This window comes from Megalobrama amblycephala, linkage group LG6 (genome assembly GCF_018812025.1).
Source record: "Megalobrama amblycephala isolate DHTTF-2021 linkage group LG6, ASM1881202v1, whole genome shotgun sequence".
Classification (NCBI taxonomy): Eukaryota; Metazoa; Chordata; class Actinopteri; order Cypriniformes; family Xenocyprididae; genus Megalobrama; species Megalobrama amblycephala.
This window is the reverse complement of record NC_063049.1, coordinates 42605773-42624675: the sequence shown is the minus strand read 5'-3', so window position 1 is coordinate 42624675 and position 18903 is coordinate 42605773. Positions and strand designations below refer to the sequence as shown.

At 30.7% G+C, this 18903-nt stretch overlaps 1 protein-coding gene across 3 annotated transcripts in view; it reads right to left on the bottom strand.

Annotated features, from left to right (window-relative positions):
• Positions 1-18903, bottom strand: part of LOC125270774 (WD repeat, SAM and U-box domain-containing protein 1-like) — a 34130-nt gene that overhangs the window by 3398 nt on the left and 11829 nt on the right. For 2 of the 3 annotated variants that reach the window (XR_007185465.1, XM_048194704.1), the window contains exons 6-11: positions 16921-17014; positions 16063-16096; positions 15458-15498; positions 15091-15197; positions 11515-11541; positions 8119-8298 (exon numbers count right to left, since the gene is read on the bottom strand). Coding sequence is in view for 2 of the 3 variants with exons in the window: in XM_048194704.1 (XP_048050661.1) it covers positions 8119-8298; positions 11515-11541; positions 15091-15197; positions 15458-15498; positions 16063-16096; positions 16921-17014 (483 nt within the window). In the remaining variant the exon portion in view is untranslated. The remainder of the gene's footprint in view (positions 1-8118; positions 8299-11514; positions 11542-15090; positions 15198-15457; positions 15499-16062; positions 16097-16920; positions 17015-18903) is intronic. The other variant, XM_048194705.1, reaches the window with a different exon arrangement.

The following is an 18903-nucleotide window of genomic DNA, read 5'->3' as shown; positions in this document are numbered from 1 at the left end:
TGCTGGTTTAGACCCTACTCTGAAGAAGTTTCCTCAAAAGGAGTTCCTAGAACTTAAATCATTCATAGTTCCTGCGGTGCGAACACGGCAAAATCCGGGTACTTCAGCCAATAGTTCTAGGAACTGTGAAAAGGTTCCTCCTGTGTGAAAGCCCCTATAGATAGCACATGTCATTTGTGATGATGAAGTTGCAGATTACAGTAGGAGCTGGAGAAAGATGTGAGAATCTGCACTAACCCTCCCGCCCTCCGCAGAGCTGCATGTGTAATCGATATGCAGTCAGACTCGAGTGCAACTCGAAGATTACAGCAGCAGCAGGTTATGATGACTGCAGCGCCTCTGTAAATGCAAGTCATTAGCACAGAGCTCACGCTCGAGGACCCCATCGGACAACCACGAGACAAACAAAAGACAAAAAACCTGCAGTCTGCATCACCCACAGGCGACTAACATCATCTACTCCCTACAGTCAGTCAGGACAATCCAAAGGCAGTTTCAAGCAGTTTGATGCATTCAGGTTATAGGAGTTCTAAGTAAAAATAGAATTATTTTAAGTATTACTAACTAACTGAATTATTATCATTTATTACTTACATTATGTTGTGTGACTGAAAAACTATGTTACAAATGGGGAAAAACAAGATTCAAATTAATAATCACAAAAAAATTACACTCTTAAAAATGCTGGGTTGTTTCAAACCATGTTTGGGTCAAATATGGAAAAACCCCACCGTTGGGTTTAAAAAATAATAAATAAATGTAAACCAGTGGTTGGGTTTGTCCATATTTGACCCAAACATGGTTTGAAACAACCCAGCATTTTTAAGAGTGCTTTAGAATTAATAAATAATAATAAATTATTCAAAGTAATAAATAATAAAAATTACATTTACAAAAATAAGTCTAGTACAGTACTACAGTGTTCAGTACGGAAGAGGATTAGGGCCAAGCAATAATAAAAAAATAAAACCATCTCGAGATTAAAGTTGTTAAATTTTGAGAAAAACCTCGTTAAACTTCGAGAAAAAAGTCGAAATAAAATGTTGAGAATAAAGTCATTAAATTACAAGAAAAAACTCGTTAAATTTCGAGAAAAAGGTCGAGATAAAATGTTGAGAATAAACTCGTTAAATTACGAGAAAGTCGTTAAATTACGAGAAAAAAGTTGTTAAATTATGAGAACAAACTCGTTAAATTTCGAGAAAAAAGTCGAGATAAAATGTTGAGAAATTCGTTAAATTACAAGAAAAAGTCGTTAAATTATGAGAACAAACTCGTTAAATTTCGAGAAAAAAGTCGTTAAATTATGAGAACAAACTCGTTAAATTTCGAGAAAAAAGTCGAGATAAAATGTTGAGAAATTCCTTAAATTACAAGAAAAAGTCGTTAAATTATGAGAACAAACTCGTTAAATTTCGAGAAAAAGTCGTTAAATTATGAGAACAAACTCATTAAATTTCGAGAAAAAAGTCGAGATAAAATGTTGAGAAATTCGTTAAATTACAAGAAAAAGTCGTTAAATTATGAGAACAAACTCGTTAAATTTCGAGAAAAAGTCGTTAAATTATGAGAACAAACTCATTAAATTTCGAGAAAAAAGTCGAGATAAAATGTTGAGAAATTCATTAAATTACAAGAAAAAGTCGTTAAATTATGAGAACAAACTCGTTAAATTTCGAGAAAAAGTCGTTAAATTATGAGAACAAACTCATTAAATTTCGAGAAAAAAGTCGAGATAAAATGTTGAGAAATTCATTAAATTACAAGAAAAAGTCGTTAAATTATGAGAACAAACTCGTTAAATTTCGAGAAAAAAGTCGTTAAATTATGAGAACAAACTCATTAAATTTCGAGAAAAAAGTCGAGATAAAATGTTGAGAAATTCATTAAATTACAAGAAAAAGTCGTTAAATTATGAGAACAAACTCGTTAAATTTCGAGAAAAAGTCGTTAAATTATGAGAACAAACTCATTAAATTTCGAGAAAAAAGTCGAGATAAAATGTTGAGAAATTCATTAAATTACAAGAAAAAGTCGTTAAATTATGAGAACAAACTCGTTAAATTTCGAGAAAAAAGTCGTTAAATTATGAGAACAAACTCGTTAAATTTCAAGAAAAAAGTCGAGATAAAATGTTGAGAAATTCGTTAAATTACAAGAAAAAGTCGTTAAATTATGAGAACAAACTCGTTAAATTTGAGAAAAAAGTCGTTAAATTATGAGAACAAACGCGTTAAATTTCGAGAAAAAAGTCGAGATAAAATGTTGAGAAATTCGTTAAATTACAAGAAAAAGTTGTTAAATTATGAGAACAAACTCGTTAAATTTCGAGAAAAAAGTCGTTAAATTACAAGAAAAAGTCGTTAAATTACAAGAAAAAGTCGTTAAATTATGAGAACAAACTCGTTAAATTTCGAGAAAAAGTCGTTAAATTATGAGAACAAACTCATTAAATTTCGAGAAAAAAGTCGAGATAAAATGTTGAGAAATTCGTTAAATTACAAGAAAAAGTCGTTAAATTATGAGAACAAACTCGTTAAATTTCGAGAAAAAAGTCGAGATAAAATGTTGAGAAATTCGTTAAATTACAAGAAAAAGTCGTTAAATTATGAGAACAAACTCGTTAAATTTCGAGAAAAAAGTCGAGATAAAATGTTGAGAAATTCGTTAAATTACAAGAAAAAGTCGTTAAATTATGAGAACAAACTCGTTAAATTTCGAGAAAAAAGTCGAGATAAAATGTTGAGAAATTCGTTAAATTACAAGAAAAAGTCGTTAAATTATGAGAACAAACTCGTTAAATTTCGAGAAAAAAGTCGTTAAATTATGAGAACAAACTCGTTAAATTTCGAGAAAAAAGTCGAGATAAAATGTTGAGAAATTCCTTAAATTACAAGAAAAAGTCGTTAAATTATGAGAACAAACTCGTTAAATTTCGAGAAAAAGTCGTTAAATTATGAGAACAAACTCATTAAATTTCGAGAAAAAAGTCGAGATAAAATGTTGAGAAATTCGTTAAATTACAAGAAAAAGTCGTTAAATTATGAGAACAAACTCGTTAAATTTCGACAAAAAGTCGTTAAATTATGAGAACAAACTTATTAAATTTCGAGAAAAAAGTCGAGATAAAATGTTGAGAAATTCATTAAATTACAAGAAAAAGTCGTTAAATTATGAGAACAAACTCGTTAAATTTCGAGAAAAAAGTCGTTAAATTATGAGAACAAACTCGTTAAATTTCAAGAAAAAAGTCGAGATAAAATGTTGAGAAATTCGTTAAATTACAAGAAAAAGTCGTTAAATTATGAGAACAAACTCGTTAAATTTCGAGAAAAAAGTCGTTAAATTATGAGAACAAACTCATTAAATTTCGAGAAAAAAGTCGAGATAAAATGTTGAGAAATTCGTTAAATTACAAGAAAAAGTCGTTAAATTATGAGAACAAACTCGTTAAATTTCGAGAAAAAAGTAGAGATAAAATGTTGAGAAATTCGTTAAATTACAAGAAAAAGTCGTTAAATTATGAGAACAAACTCGTTAAATTTCGAGAAAAAAGTCGAGATAAAATGTTGAGAAATTCGTTAAATTACAAGAAAAAGTCGTTAAATTATGAGAACAAACTCGTTAAATTTCGAGAAAAAAGTCGAGATAAAATGTTGAGAAATTCGTTAAATTACAAGAAAAAGTCGTTAAATTATGAGAACAAACTCGTTAAATTTCGAGAAAAAAGTCGAGATAAAATGTTGAGAAATTCGTTAAATTACAAGAAAAAGTCGTTAAATTATGAGAACAAACTCGTTAAATTTCGAGAAAAAAGTCGAGATAAAATGTTGAGAAATTCCTTAAATTACAAGAAAAAGTCGTTAAATTATGAGAACAAACTCGTTAAATTTCGAGAAAAAGTCGTTAAATTATGAGAACAAACTCATTAAATTTCGAGAAAAAAGTCGAGATAAAATGTTGAGAAATTCGTTAAATTACAAGAAAAAGTCGTTAAATTATGAGAACAAACTCGTTAAATTTCGACAAAAAGTCGTTAAATTATGAGAACAAACTTATTAAATTTCGAGAAAAAAGTCGAGATAAAATGTTGAGAAATTCATTAAATTACAAGAAAAAGTCGTTAAATTATGAGAACAAACTCGTTAAATTTCGAGAAAAAAGTCGTTAAATTATGAGAACAAACTCGTTAAATTTCAAGAAAAAAGTCGAGATAAAATGTTGAGAAATTCGTTAAATTACAAGAAAAAGTCGTTAAATTATGAGAACAAACTCGTTAAATTTCGAGAAAAAAGTCGTTAAATTATGAGAACAAACTCATTAAATTTCGAGAAAAAAGTCGAGATAAAATGTTGAGAAATTCGTTAAATTACAAGAAAAAGTCGTTAAATTATGAGAACAAACTCGTTAAATTTCGAGAAAAAAGTAGAGATAAAATGTTGAGAAATTCGTTAAATTACAAGAAAAAGTCGTTAAATTATGAGAACAAACTCGTTAAATTTCGAGAAAAAAGTCGAGATAAAATGTTGAGAAATTCGTTAAATTACAAGAAAAAGTCGTTAAATTATGAGAACAAACTCGTTAAATTTCGAGAAAAAAGTCGAGATAAAATGTTGAGAAATTCGTTAAATTACAAGAAAAAGTCGTTAAATTATGAGAACAAACTCGTTAAATTTCGAGAAAAAAGTCGAGATAAAATGTTGAGAAATTCGTTAAATTACAAGAAAAAGTCGTTAAATTATGAGAACAAACTCGTTAAATTTAGAGAAAAAAGTCGAGATAAAATGTTGAGAAATTCGTTAAATTACAAGAAAAAGTCGTTAAATTATGAGAACAAACTCATTAAATTTCGAGAAAAAAGTCGAGATAAAATGTTGAGAAATTCGTTAAATTACAAGAAAAAGTCGTTAAATTATGAGAACAAACTCGTTAAATTTCGAGAAAAAAGTCGAGATAAAATGTTGAGAAATTCGTTAAATTACAAGAAAAAGTCGTTAAATTATGAGAACAAACTCGTTAAATTTCGAGAAAAAAGTCGAGATAAAATGTTGAGAAATTCGTTAAATTACAAGAAAAAGTCGTTAAATTATGAGAACAAACTCATTAAATTTCGAGAAAAAAGTCGTTAAATTATGAGAACAAACTCGTAAAATTTCGAGAAAAATAAATGAAAAATAAAAAATAAAATGTTGAGAAAAATAAAATGTTGAGAAATTCGTTAAATTACAAGAAAAAGTCGTTAAATTATGAGAACAAACTCGTTAAATTACAAGAAAAAGTCGTTAAATTATGAGAACAAACTCATTAAATTTCGAGAAAAAAGTCGTTAAATTATGAGAACAAACTCGTTAAATTTCGAGAAAAAGTCGTTAAATTATGAGAACAAACTCATTAAATTTCGAGAAAAAAGTCGAGATAAAATGTTGAGAAATTCGTTAAATTACAAGAAAAAGTCGTTAAATTATGAGAACAAACTCGTTAAATTTCGAGAAAAAGTCGTTAAATTATGAGAACAAACTCATTAAATTTCGAGAAAAAAGTCGAGATAAAATGTTGAGAAATTCATTAAATTACAAGAAAAAGTCGTTAAATTATGAGAACAAACTCGTTAAATTTCGAGAAAAAGTCGTTAAATTATGAGAACAAACTCATTAAATTTCGAGAAAAAAGTCGAGATAAAATGTTGAGAAATTCGTTAAATTACAAGAAAAAGTCGTTAAATTATGAGAACAAACTCGTTAAATTTCGAGAAAAAGTCGTTAAATTATGAGAACAAACTCATTAAATTTCGAGAAAAAGTCGTTAAATTATGAGAACAAACTCGTTAAATTTCGAGAAAAAAGTCGAGAAATTCGTTGAGAAATTCGTTAAATTACAAGAAAAAGTCGTTAAATTATGAGAACAAACTCGTTACATTTCGAGAAAAAAGTCGTTAAATTATGAGAACAAACTCGTTACATTTCGAGAAAAAAGTCAAGATAAAATGTTGAGAAATTCGTTAAATTACAAGAAAAAGTCGTTAAATTATGAGAACAAACTCGTTACATTTCGAGAAAAAAGTCAAGATAAAATGTTGAGAAATTCGTTAAATTACAAGAAAAAGTCGTTAAATTATGAGAACAAACTCGTTAAATTTCGAGAAAAAAGTTGAGATAAAATGTTGAGAAATTCGTTAAATTACAAGAAAAAGTCGTTAAATTATGAGAACAAACTCGTTAAATTTCGAGAAAAAAGTCGAGATACAATGTTGAGAAATTCGTTAAATTACAAGAAAAAGTCGTTAAATTATGAGAACAAACTCGTTAAATTTCGAGAAAAAAGTCGAGATAAAATGTTGAGAAATTCGTTAAATTACAAGAAAAAGTCGTTAAATTATGAGAACAAACTCGTTAAATTTCGAGAAAAAGTCGTTAAATTATGAGAACAAACTCATTAAATTTCGAGAAAAAAGTCGAGATAAAATGTTGAGAAATTCATTAAATTACAAGAAAAAGTCGTTAAATTATGAGAACAAACTCGTTAAATTTCGAGAAAAAAGTCGTTAAATTATGAGAACAAACTCGTTAAATTTCAAGAAAAAAGTCGAGATAAAATGTTGAGAAATTCGTTAAATTACAAGAAAAAGTCGTTAAATTATGAGAACAAACTCGTTAAATTTGAGAAAAAAGTCGTTAAATTATGAGAACAAACTCGTTAAATTTTGAGAAAAAAGTCGAGATAAAATGTTGAGAAATTCGTTAAATTACAAGAAAAAGTCGTTAAATTATGAGAACAAACTCGTTAAATTTCGAGAAAAAAGTCGTTAAATTATGAGAACAAACTCGTTACATTTCGAGAAAAAAGTCAAGATAAAATGTTGAGAAATTCGTTCAATTACAAGAAAAAGTCGTTAAATTATGAGAACTCATTAAATTTCGAGAAAAAAGTCGAGATAAAATGTTGAGAAATTCGTTAATTTACAAGAAAAAGTCGTTAAATTATGAGAACTCGTTAAATTTCGAGAAAAAAGTCGAGATAAAATGTTGAGAAATTCGTTAAATTACAAGAAAAAGTCGTTAAATTATGAGAACAAACTCGTTAAATTTCGAGAAAAAAGTTGAGATAAAATGTTGAGAAATTCGTTAATTTACAAGAAAAAGTCGTTAAATTATGAGAACTCGTTAAATTTCGAGAAAAAAGTCGAGATAAAATGTTGAGAAATTCGTTAAATTACAAGAAAAAGTCGTTAAATTATGAGAACAAACTCGTTAAATTTCGAGAAAAAAGTTGAGATAAAATGTTGAGAAATTCGTTAAATTACAAGAAAAAGTCGTTAAATTATGAGAACAAACTCGTTAAATTTCGAGAAAAAAGTCAAGATAAAATGTTGAGAAATTCGTTAAATTACAAGAAAAAGTCGTTAAATTATGAAAACAAACTCGTTAAATTTCGAGAAAAAAGTCGAGATAAAATGTTGAGAAATTCGTTAAATTACAAGAAAAAGTCGTTAAATTATGAGAACAAACTCGTTAAATTTCGAGAAAAAAGTTGAGATAAAATGTTGAGAATAAAGTCATTAAATTACGAGAAAAAAGTCGTTAAATTACGAGAACAAATTCGTTAAATTACGAGAATTAATTCGTTAATTTAATGACTTTATTCTCAACATTTTATCTCGACTTTTTTCTCGTAATTTAATGACTTTAATCTCGAGATGGTTTTATTTTTTTATTATTGCTTGGCCCTAATCCTCTTCCGTAGTTCAGACATGCTCTAATTTGTTACATTGTTTATTAAAGTTTAAGTTATGTTATAATATTTTCTTCTATTATTTTGATGTTTTTATTATTATTTTATGTATGTATGTATTGGCAATATTATATTATTTACAGTCATGCCAATAAAGCAATTTTGAATGTGAGTATAAATATAAATATATATATAAATATATATATGGGGGTCCCTCAGATGAGATGAGAATCGAGAATGAGAAGATTTGATTTTTTTTTAATGTCCACAACAAGAAAGTTGTCAAATTAATTGTAAAATATTTGAAATGCTCAGTTTGATTTCTTGCTCTCTAGAACCTGTAATAAAGCATTAAAGAAAATGTCTGAAATGTTTTGTGTGTTTCCTCACCAATGTTAAATGCAGTGGTCAGTGTCTCCGTGTTTAAGGTCATTAGTTCGGCCCCGTCAATGTTGTGGGCCCTAAACGCGTCCATCAGAGCCTCAAATCCTTCGTCACGGAGCCACTCGCACACATCCTCCTCTGACCAATCGCTGACCAGCATTCTGGAGTAACCCAGCGGCTTACTTCCTGTCCACACAACAAACAGGAAGTGCTTTCTTATCATCATTCTCAATGCTGAACATCTCTCATTATGTTGCAAACAATGTCCCTTCCTTCCCAAACCCAAACAAAGCTTCTCCTCTCGACCTGATGAATTATTCATATGTACGAGCCTGTAAAGATTAAAAACATGTGGCTTGCTTATTTTGTTTGTTTACTTACTACATTCATCCATTTTTAAATCTACAACATTTTAATAAGATTTTTGAATGCAGTGAACAAAACTTGGACTGCACAAATCATCAAATTACAACCAAAATTGTGATATGATAATTACACAGCAAAAGACTCTGACTTGCGAATAAATGATGTTGTAATTGATGCAGTATGTGGTCTGGCATTGTCATGTTGGAAAATGCAAGGTCTTTCCTGAAAGAGACGACATCTGGATGGGAGCATATGTTGTTCTAGAACTTGGATATACCTTTCAGCATTGATGGTGCCTTTCCAGATGTGTAAGCTGCCCATGCCACATGCACTCATGCAACCCCATACCATCAGAGATGCAGGCTTCTGAACTGAGCGCTGATAACAACTTGGGTTGTCCTTGTCCTCTTTTGTCCGGATGACATGGCATCCCAGTTTTCCAAAAAGAACTTCAAATTTTGATTCGTCTGACCACAGAACAGTTTTCCACTTTGCCACAGTTCATTTTAAATGAGCCTTGGCCCAGAGAAAACGCCTGTGCTTCTGGATCATGTTTAGATATGGCTTCTTTTTTGACCTATAGAGTTTTAGCCGGCAACGGCGAATGGCACGGTGGATTGTGTTCACCGACAATGTTTTCTGGAAGTATTCCTGAGCCCATGTTGTGATTTCCATTACAGTAGCATTCCTGTATGTGATGCAGTGCCGTCTAAGGGCCAGAAGATCACGGGCATCCAGTATGGTTTTCCGGCCTTGACCCTTACGCACAGAGATTGTTCCAGATTCTCTGAATCTTTGGATGATATTATGCACTGTAGATGATGATAACTTCAAACTCTTTGCAATTTTTCTCTGAGAAACTCCTTTCTGATATTGCTCCACTATTTTTCACCGCAGCATTGGGGGAATTGGTGATCCTCTGCCCATCTTGACTTCTGAGAGACACTGCCACTCTGAGAGGGTCTTTTTATACCCAATCATGTTGCCAATTGACCTAATAAGTTGCAAATTGGTCCTCCAGCTGTTCCTTATATGTACATTTAACTTTTCCGGCCTCTTATTGCTACCTGTCCCAACTTTTTTGGAATGTGTAGCTCTCATGAAATCCAAAATGAGCCAATATTTGGCATGACATTTCAGAATGTCTCACTTTCAACATTTGATATGTTATCTATATTCTATTGTGAATAAAATATAAGTTTATGAGATCTGTAAATTATTGCATTCCTTTTTATTCACAATTTGTACAGTGTCCCAACTTTTTTGTAATCGGGTTTGTACTGTAGTTTAACCAATTCATCAATTCAAGATCTGACTCAGAAGAATGATTCACTTATGAATTTGGTATTGATCTCACTGCCGTGGGTCTCAGACTGATGAATATGTGAATATCCCCATTTTTGTTCTTTCAACAAACACATTTTTGCTTCCGCCACAGAATAAAACAATTTAAAAGATAACTGTGACTTTTTTCTTGCAAATTGCAATTCTGACTTTTTCTCACAATTGTGAGTTTATATCCCACAATTCTGACTTTTTTTCTTGCAATTGCGAGATATAAAGTCAGAATTAGGTTAAAAAATCTTGCAATTCAGATTTTTTCTCATAATTGCGAGTTTATATCTCAAAATTCTGACTTTTTTCTCTTGCAATTCTGATTTTTTTTCTTGCAATTTACTTTTCTCACAATAGCGAGTTTATATCTCGCAATTCTGTCTTTTTTCTCGCAATTCTGACTTTTTTTCTCACAACTGCAAGAAACAGACTTTTTCTCTCACATTTATGACTTTATGAAGTTTATATCTCTCACAATTGAGTTTATATCTCACAGTTCTCTTTTTTTCTTGCAATTCTGACTTTTTTCTCACAATTGCGAGTTTATATCTCACAATTCTGACTTTTTTTCTTGCAATTGTGAGATATAAAGTCAGAATTATACGGAAGAGGATTAGGGCCAAGCAATAATAAAAAAATAAAACCATCTCGAGATTAAAGTTGTTAAATTTCGAAAAAAAACTCGTTAAATTTCGAGAACAAATTCGTTAAATTACGAGAAAAAAGTCGAGATAAAATGTTGAGAATAGTCATTAAATTAACGAATTTATTCTCGTAATTTAACAAATTTATTCTGGTAATTTAATGAGTTTATTCTCAACATTTTATCTCGACTTTTTTTCTCGTAATTTAACAAATTTGTTCTCATAATTTAACAGCTTTTTTCTCATAATTTAATGACTTTATTTTAAACATTTTATCGCGACTTTTTTCTCGAATTTAACGACATTTTTCTCATAATTTAACAAATTTGTTCTCGTAATTTAACGACTTTTTTCTCATAATTTAATGACTTTATTCTCAACATTTTATCTTGATTTTTTTCTCGAAATTTAACGACATTTTTCTCATAATTTAAGATTTGTTCTCATAATTTAACGACATTTTTCTCATAATTTAATGACTTTATTCTCAACATTTTATCTCGACCTTTTTCTCAAAATGTAATGAATTTTTTCTCAAAATTTAACAACTTTAATCTTGAGATGGTTTAATTTTTTTATTATTGCTTGGCCCTAATCCTCTTCCGTAGAATTAGGTTAAAAAATCTCACAATTCTGATTTTTTTTCTTGCAATTTACTTTTCTCGCAATTGCAAGTTTATATCTTGCAATTCTGTCTTTTTCTCTCGCAATACTTTTTTTCTCACAATTCTGACTTTTTTCTTGCAATCTTGACTTTTTTTCTTGCAATTCTGACTTTTTTTTCTCACAACTGTGAGAAATAGACTTTTTCTCCCACATTTATGACTTTTCCTCTCAATTGCAAGTTTATATCTCACAATTCTGACTTTTTTTCTTGAATGATGAGTATGTGAATATCCCCATTTTTGTTCTTTCAAAACACATTTAATCAAATATATCAACTTTACTGTTAATATGCTGATTTAATAAAAATGAATATAGACCTAGGGCTAATGCGTTTCTTTGTTTGGTTTTATTTGTGAATGTTAATGGTGAGAACATGAAGCTCTTACAGTACCTTGGACTGACGTTTTCAATGGTTCAGCTAAAAAATAAAGAGAAAATGGGTCACTAAATATAAAAAAAAAAAACATTCAGCACAAATGAATGCCATTTTTTATTTCTGTTTAATATGTGACGTCTGTACATAGACATTCTGTAACCCCACTGAGAGAGAAACTGACCTAGGGTTGCGTGATAATATTCAATATTCATGATCATTTTTCTGGCTATTTAAAATGACCACAATAGTGTTAATGCACTTTTATTTGGCTGTTACGTTTCTTAAAGACCGTCTCATTACACTAGTTTCACGATTCGTTCGTGATTCTTAAGTATCGAGTGTTCAGACAGAGATACTTTATCTCTTATAAATAAAATACTTCAAACTTGACTTTTGGGGGTAGTAGTTGTGGTCATGTGAACTGTTGTTACTTGCAAAATAAGAGTGAAAACATTCTTCAAAATTTCTGTTTAAAAAAAAAATAATGATATTTTTTGTAATGGCATGATTAATGTTAAGTAAATAATGGCAGAATGTTTGGGGGGTGAACTATTGTTTTAAGTCATAAAGGATCATTGCACAACAGATCCGCAGCTGTTCTGTCTGAGCTTGTAAAATTTGATTCTTCATAGTGTCTGTAATCCATGTTTGGATGGCTGCCGCTCTGAGCTGGTGCCCGCCTAAAGGCCGGACTGTGTGCCATCTGTCAGCCTGGCAGTGATTTAGACCTGCAGGATGCGCCATCCCAACATGCCCGTGGGTCACAGAAACACTAACTCTACATGCTCACACATTCACAAATGATTATATTAAATTCATTGCAAACTGTTGCAAAACCACATAAAGACTCGTCATTACAAAATAATGAAATTGTCTAATTAAGGTCAACAACTTACAAAGATGAACCCAAATACAGCTTGAGGTCACAACTTGGCTATATAATTCATTCAATACAATAAATGCAACTTCCAGCATTTATCGGTGAGAAAAGGAGAATAATAATCATTATGACAAAATAAATAAATAATACATATTACAACACGTCACAATTAAACTTTTGACTGTAAACATGTTTCTCACACAAAATTATTACTGCCCCTTTTCCAATAAAAATCTGGACCATTTCTTATGAAATAAATGTCATTTTTCCATCAGTTTATAAGATTATATATTTTCAAATGCAGCCACTCTACCCATGTTCTGCTACTCCTCCTCTGACTTCCAGCTCCTAAGATTATTTGTCTGCCAATCATTTAACTGGTTTGTACCCAGTATCTTATATGTTTGTCTCTTATGTCATTGTCCGTCCACCCACCTAATAAAAACTATTGAGGACATAGTGAAACATGAGTATCATTCATGAACTCTTTTCCAGAAATCCTGAATTTTTCTACAAAACCAGAGGGCATGAGTTAAGTCTCCATCCTCGGTCTTACATCTCCAGTAATATGGTGGGGATGTTTTTTTCTTACTATTCGGACTTATTTTTTTGCAATTCTGATTTTTTTCTCTCACAATTACAAGTTTATTCCTACTTTTTTCTTGCAAATCTGACTTTCTCACAATCAAATCTGAGTTCTGACTTTTTCTCCTAATTCTGACTTTTTCTTGCAATTGCAAGTTTATCTCTCACAATTCTGATTTTTTTCTCACAATTCTGACTTTTTTTTTCTTGCATTTCTAACTTTGTCAAAATTTCAAGTTTATATCTCGCAATTCTGAAATTTTTTTCTCCCAATTCTGACTTTTTTTCTTGCAATTGCAAGTTTATATCTCACAATTCAGATTTTTCTTCTCACAATTCTGACTTTTTTCTTGCATTTCTAACTTTCTTGCAATTTCAAGTTTATATCTCACAATTCTGACTTTTTTCTCCCAGTTCAAGGGAGATTTTTTTTCTCGCAATTACAAGTTTATTCTGAATTTTCTCACAATTCTGACTTTTTTTCTCACAATTCTGACTTTTTTTCTTGCAATTCCAAGTTTATATCTCACAATTCAGATTTTTTTCCTCAAAATTCTGACCTTTTTCTCACAGTTCTTTGAGGGAGATTTTTTCCCATTTTTTATTTCTCGCAATTACAAGTTTATTCTGAATTTTCTCGCAATTCTGACTTTTTTTCTCCCAAGTCAAGTCAAGTCACCTTTATTTACATAGCACTTTTTACAATGCAGATTGTGTCAAAGCAGCTTTACATTGATAACTGGCGAATAATTTTGGCTGCACAGCAGCTCTTAAAGAAAATGGTGTCATTGTCAAGTTTAAGTAAATTCAGTACTGATTCATTCCGTTGTAAAAATCAATAGTTATTAATTTATAATTTATATCGGCACTGGAGAAAACAGTGATGTCATCATCCAGCTCAGTTCTGTTTGCATTCAATGATGTCAATGAAGGCAGATCAAAAACATTGTTGAATATCAAATGTCAAGTGTCCCCAACTAAGTGAGCCAAAGGTGACGGCGGCAAGGAACCCAAACTCCAACAGGTGACATCAGGTGGCAAACAGGTGTTAAAATGGAGAAAAAACCTTGGGAGAAACCAGGCTCAGTCGGGGGGGCCAGTTCTCCTCTGGCCAACAGCGAACAGTGCGCGATTATGATTCAGGCAGCGTTACAGGTCATAAGTCCGACTGGGATCGCAACAGTCAAAATATTTAATCCAGTTCCATCTAGTTGAAGATCGTATTCATCACGCCGGTATGGGATAGTTTGTTGGGAATCAGTGCCACTGACCCAGTTCTGACTTTTTCCTCACAACTGACCCTTCAAAGGAGTTTGATTGACAGGCGATCTAACCAATCATAATGCAGAATCCGCCATTTTGTCCGACAAAGCAGTCAGGGGAGTTAGCAGATTAACGTTGGTGGACTTAAACTTGAAAAATGATGTGTACTGATGTCTTTCAGTGGTTGAAATGTGGTTCATTCATGTTTACTTGATGATATAAATTAACAAGAAGAGATGATCAGTTTATGAGCCATTGATCTGAAGCGCTACAGCGATCTGTCACGACACATTAAAGAGCCACAAAATGGTGTTTATTGTTTAAATTTCTTTCAAAATTACAAAATTTAAAATCTGAGGCTTTGTTTCATATCATGTTTCATATATGTCTGTCGACACGTAGTCAGTGCTTCTTTGCTCCTTGATGTATTTTTCACTGCGTGAGAACATGGTTCGAGCAGCATGGGTCGTTGGACATAGCAACAGTAACTAAAGAGGCGGGTCTTTGCAAACGGTCAATTGCGAGTTTATATGACTTTGTTTCTCAGAATTGTGAGATATGAATTTTTCTGCCCAAATCTGAGGAAAAATGACTTTTTTTCTCAGAATTGCAAGTTTATATCTCACAATTCTGACTTTATAACTTCACAGAATTCTGAGAAAAAGTCAGAATTGTGAGATAAAAATTACCTTTTTTATTTTTTATTGAGTGGTGGAAACAAGCTTCTATAATCCCTAACCCTGAAGCTTGACTTGTGCTGAACATTTGTTTAAACACTTACACCAGGGTCAGAAGGGCAAACACAGCAGTGTCAGTATTCATATGTGGTTCATAGATCAACAAAAGCAGAAGTGTGTGCTTACATGCTTGAGCATTTCCATCTCCAATCCTCCAGATATTCACCGTCTTATCCATAGAGCCAGATGCAAACATCAACTCACAGGGGGAGAACGCGCATGCAGTCACATATCTACAGCAGAGAGACAGACAGAGGTATACGACAGAAACGGTTCACTTAGTCCAGGTTCACACTGTGCACAATATAGGAGTCACTCCAGAATAAGAAATAAACAAAAAGGACATTTATGTAACAATTCTGACCTTTCTTGCAATTACGAGGTATAAATTCACTATTCTGAGTTTAGATATGAAGTCAGAATTGTGAGATATGAACTGAATCAGACTCTGGATTCATACTGAGAGTTTGAGAGCAGCAGATGAGACACTCACCTGTCATGCTGCGTCAGAGTGTGTACAAGTTCTCCATGATTCTGTTCACACACACAGAGAAATGTGAATTAAACTACATGCAGCACAGCTCCACCATGAGCATCCTAATCAGACACTCTTACTGATCAATTATTAAGCAGATACAGGGACAGACAGATAAATGGATAGATTTATGAAAGGCTGCACATAAACTTGTTAAGCACATGCCATTTACAAAAACATAACTCGCCCCTTACAGATGACACTGTAGGTTTTAAAGTCAAACCATAAATGCACTTTGGCAAAACATTTACGTTGGAACTCCAAATCACAAGTTTTGGGAATATTTTATCATAAATAATCATCCATTGATCATAATTCTTCTATAAATTGAACTTTGGTTTCTTTCTCAAACTTCAGCTGGGTAATTATATAAATATATTAAGGCTTTGGTTAATTAATGTGCATGATTTTTCATTTAGTGCTGTTCAGCCAGGGTTAATTAAGAACTGTGCAGGTCAGAGTTTTTCACCTATTTTCTTATTTTTCTGGTGTCATTAATGGATGCACTTATTTATTTTTGATGTGATGACCTCAAAACAGAAATAAAGACGGCAATCACTCACCGCGTCATATACCGTCACTGTTTTATCAACAGACCTGCAAATAAAGAGCAAAGATAAATCTGTATTTACATCATTTTGTGTTGTTTGTCACTAGCATCTGAGCTCAGATTTTTGTCTCTTAAAATAGTTCAAATCCAGCATGTAATGGATTTTGTTGGTGTTTGAATGACTGCTGTTTTCAAGACTGAGATCAGAGTCTGACACCACAGATCCCTCTGCTGGTCAAACTGTGTAATGCGTGTTTTGTGTCACATACTATATATATATATATATATATATATATATATATATATATATATATTTTATTATTTTTTTTATTTTTTTTAAGTAGCAGAGTAGTTATTGTTAACTAAAAACTATTAAAATCATTTTTGTTCATTGAAATAAAGCTGAAAATAAAATAAAATATTAGATGAAACACTTAAGCTTAAAAAAATTAGGCAACTATAAGTTTAAGTTTAAAACTAAAACTGAAATGAAAATAAATTCATGCTAAATAGAAATATTAAAAAACAAATAAAAATGACAAAACACTACTAAAATTACTAAATATAAAAAATATATAAATAAAAGTCAAAATTAAAATAATAAATACTGCAAAAAAAAAATTATATATATATAATAATAAAATAATACAGTATAGTAGGCAGTAGACAGTGCAGTAGGCTGAATGCATTTTGTGATAATTTGTCAAATATCACGTCCCTTCACACAGAATTATTTTACATGGCTCAAGAGCTCCACTGCACGATACAGAGGAAAAGGGAAGAAATATTAAATTCAAAACTTAAGTAACTTAAGTTAAGTAAGCTATAGTATTTGAAAGTGGCAGTGATGTGTTGAGTGGGAGGGGCTTACCCTGAGACGAGCAGCTGTCCGTCAAATGAGAACGCACAGGAGAGGACCGGAGCAGATTGAGCAGAGAGAGTATACAGCAGCGACATCTCATAACCTGTGGAGAAACACACACTAAAGCATTGTGGGAAAATATCCAGCTCTGTTCTGAAACCTAGTGAGCTGCCATTTTAAGGGATCATAGGTGAGGTCCCAATACAAAGGATGTATTAAAAGACTGTGCTTTCTAAGAGACCAAATACTAAGACAGCATGCAATAGACAATCCCATAATGCATTGTGATGAAATGGATCCAATGTGCAAAAAAAAGCTGAAAAAATTTTGATTACAAATATACATTTAATTCATGCAATTCTGAAAAGTATTGATAAAAATACATGAAATTAATTAGGAACATTTTGATTTAAAACAAATAATGTTTTAAAATATTTTACAATTATTAAAATATGTAAATATAGAAGTAAATATAGTAAATAAATACATTCTGTAATTAAATCATATATTAAAAGTAGACAGTTGAAAAGCTCCAGTAGAAGACAGGCAAAAGTTTGTTTGCTTTTTAAATTTATTTTATTGTTGTTTTATTTATTTTTATTGATTATATTTATTTTAATGATTCATATTTAGAACTTTTGTATTATTTTTTGTTGTTATGCTGTACAGCAACAAATGTAAATAGTTTAACACTATATATATATATATATATATATATATATATATATATATATATATATATATAAAATTAATTAAAAACTTATTTTTCAGTATTTTACTGTAAATAAAAATATTTTACAACTAATAAAACATGTAAATGTAATATGGTTGATATATGTTTATAATATATATAAAATTCCACATTAAAATTCGACATTAGAAAAGCTCCAGCAGAAGACAGGCATTTATTTAAATTAATTAAAAAATATATTTTTATTTATTGTATTTATTTATTATTTTTAATGATTCATATTTATAACTTTGCATGTATTATTTTTGTTATGCTGTACAGCAACAAATGTAAATAGCTTAACACTAGTATTGCTTTAATAAAAAATGTATATTTTAAATTTAAAAACTTTTTAAAAACTATTTATTATTTTTTTAACTGTTTTTTAAATATTTTACAATTAATAAAACATGTAAATATAATATAGTACATCTATTTTTATAATATATAAAAATTAGCCATATTAAAATGCAATACTAGAAAAGCTCCAGCAGAAGGTTTATTTATTAATTTTAATTTAAAAAAATATATTTTTATTTATTATATTTAATGATTCGTATTTATAACTTTGTGTGTATTATTTGTGTTATTATGCTGTGCAGCAACAAATGAAAATAGTTTAACAATAATATCATTTTGATAAAAAAAATCTATATTTTTTGTCTGACACCTAATGTAATGGTCTTTTAAGCTTTCATAATATTTGGAGGGAATGAAGACACACAACAATACACCATTTCCTCTGAGTTAGGATGCTGTCTTTGTAGGGAGCTCACTAGGTTTTGTTACATGTTCTACTATGTCTGTGTAAGCAATGAAGACTGCTGTTGTCTACAGTGATATCTGAGCATAATTGAGATACTATGACAGATTTTATTAATATTTTGAATTCATTTTTATTTTTATATTAGTTTTAGTTTCAGTTAACTATACACACTGGGACCACAGACGCAATATATGTGGCCAAGGACGCAGCGGCAGCTCAACAGCACCATGATGCTCCGTTAAACCAATTACTTGAGATCAGAATTCACTTCAGATGAACTAAATTAAATCAATCTCCCAGACAGGCAATATCAAGAACTCTAAAACACAAGCGAGCTGGCGTCACTGATAACGTCAGTCAGAATAGGAACATCATGCATATTTTGCCTCCACACACACACACACGCCAATTTCCTGTGAAATGATGAGACACAATATCCCAGCAACCCCTGTGATTGACTGCTGCTTATCTGCATGTGTGTGTAAAACAAAAGTGA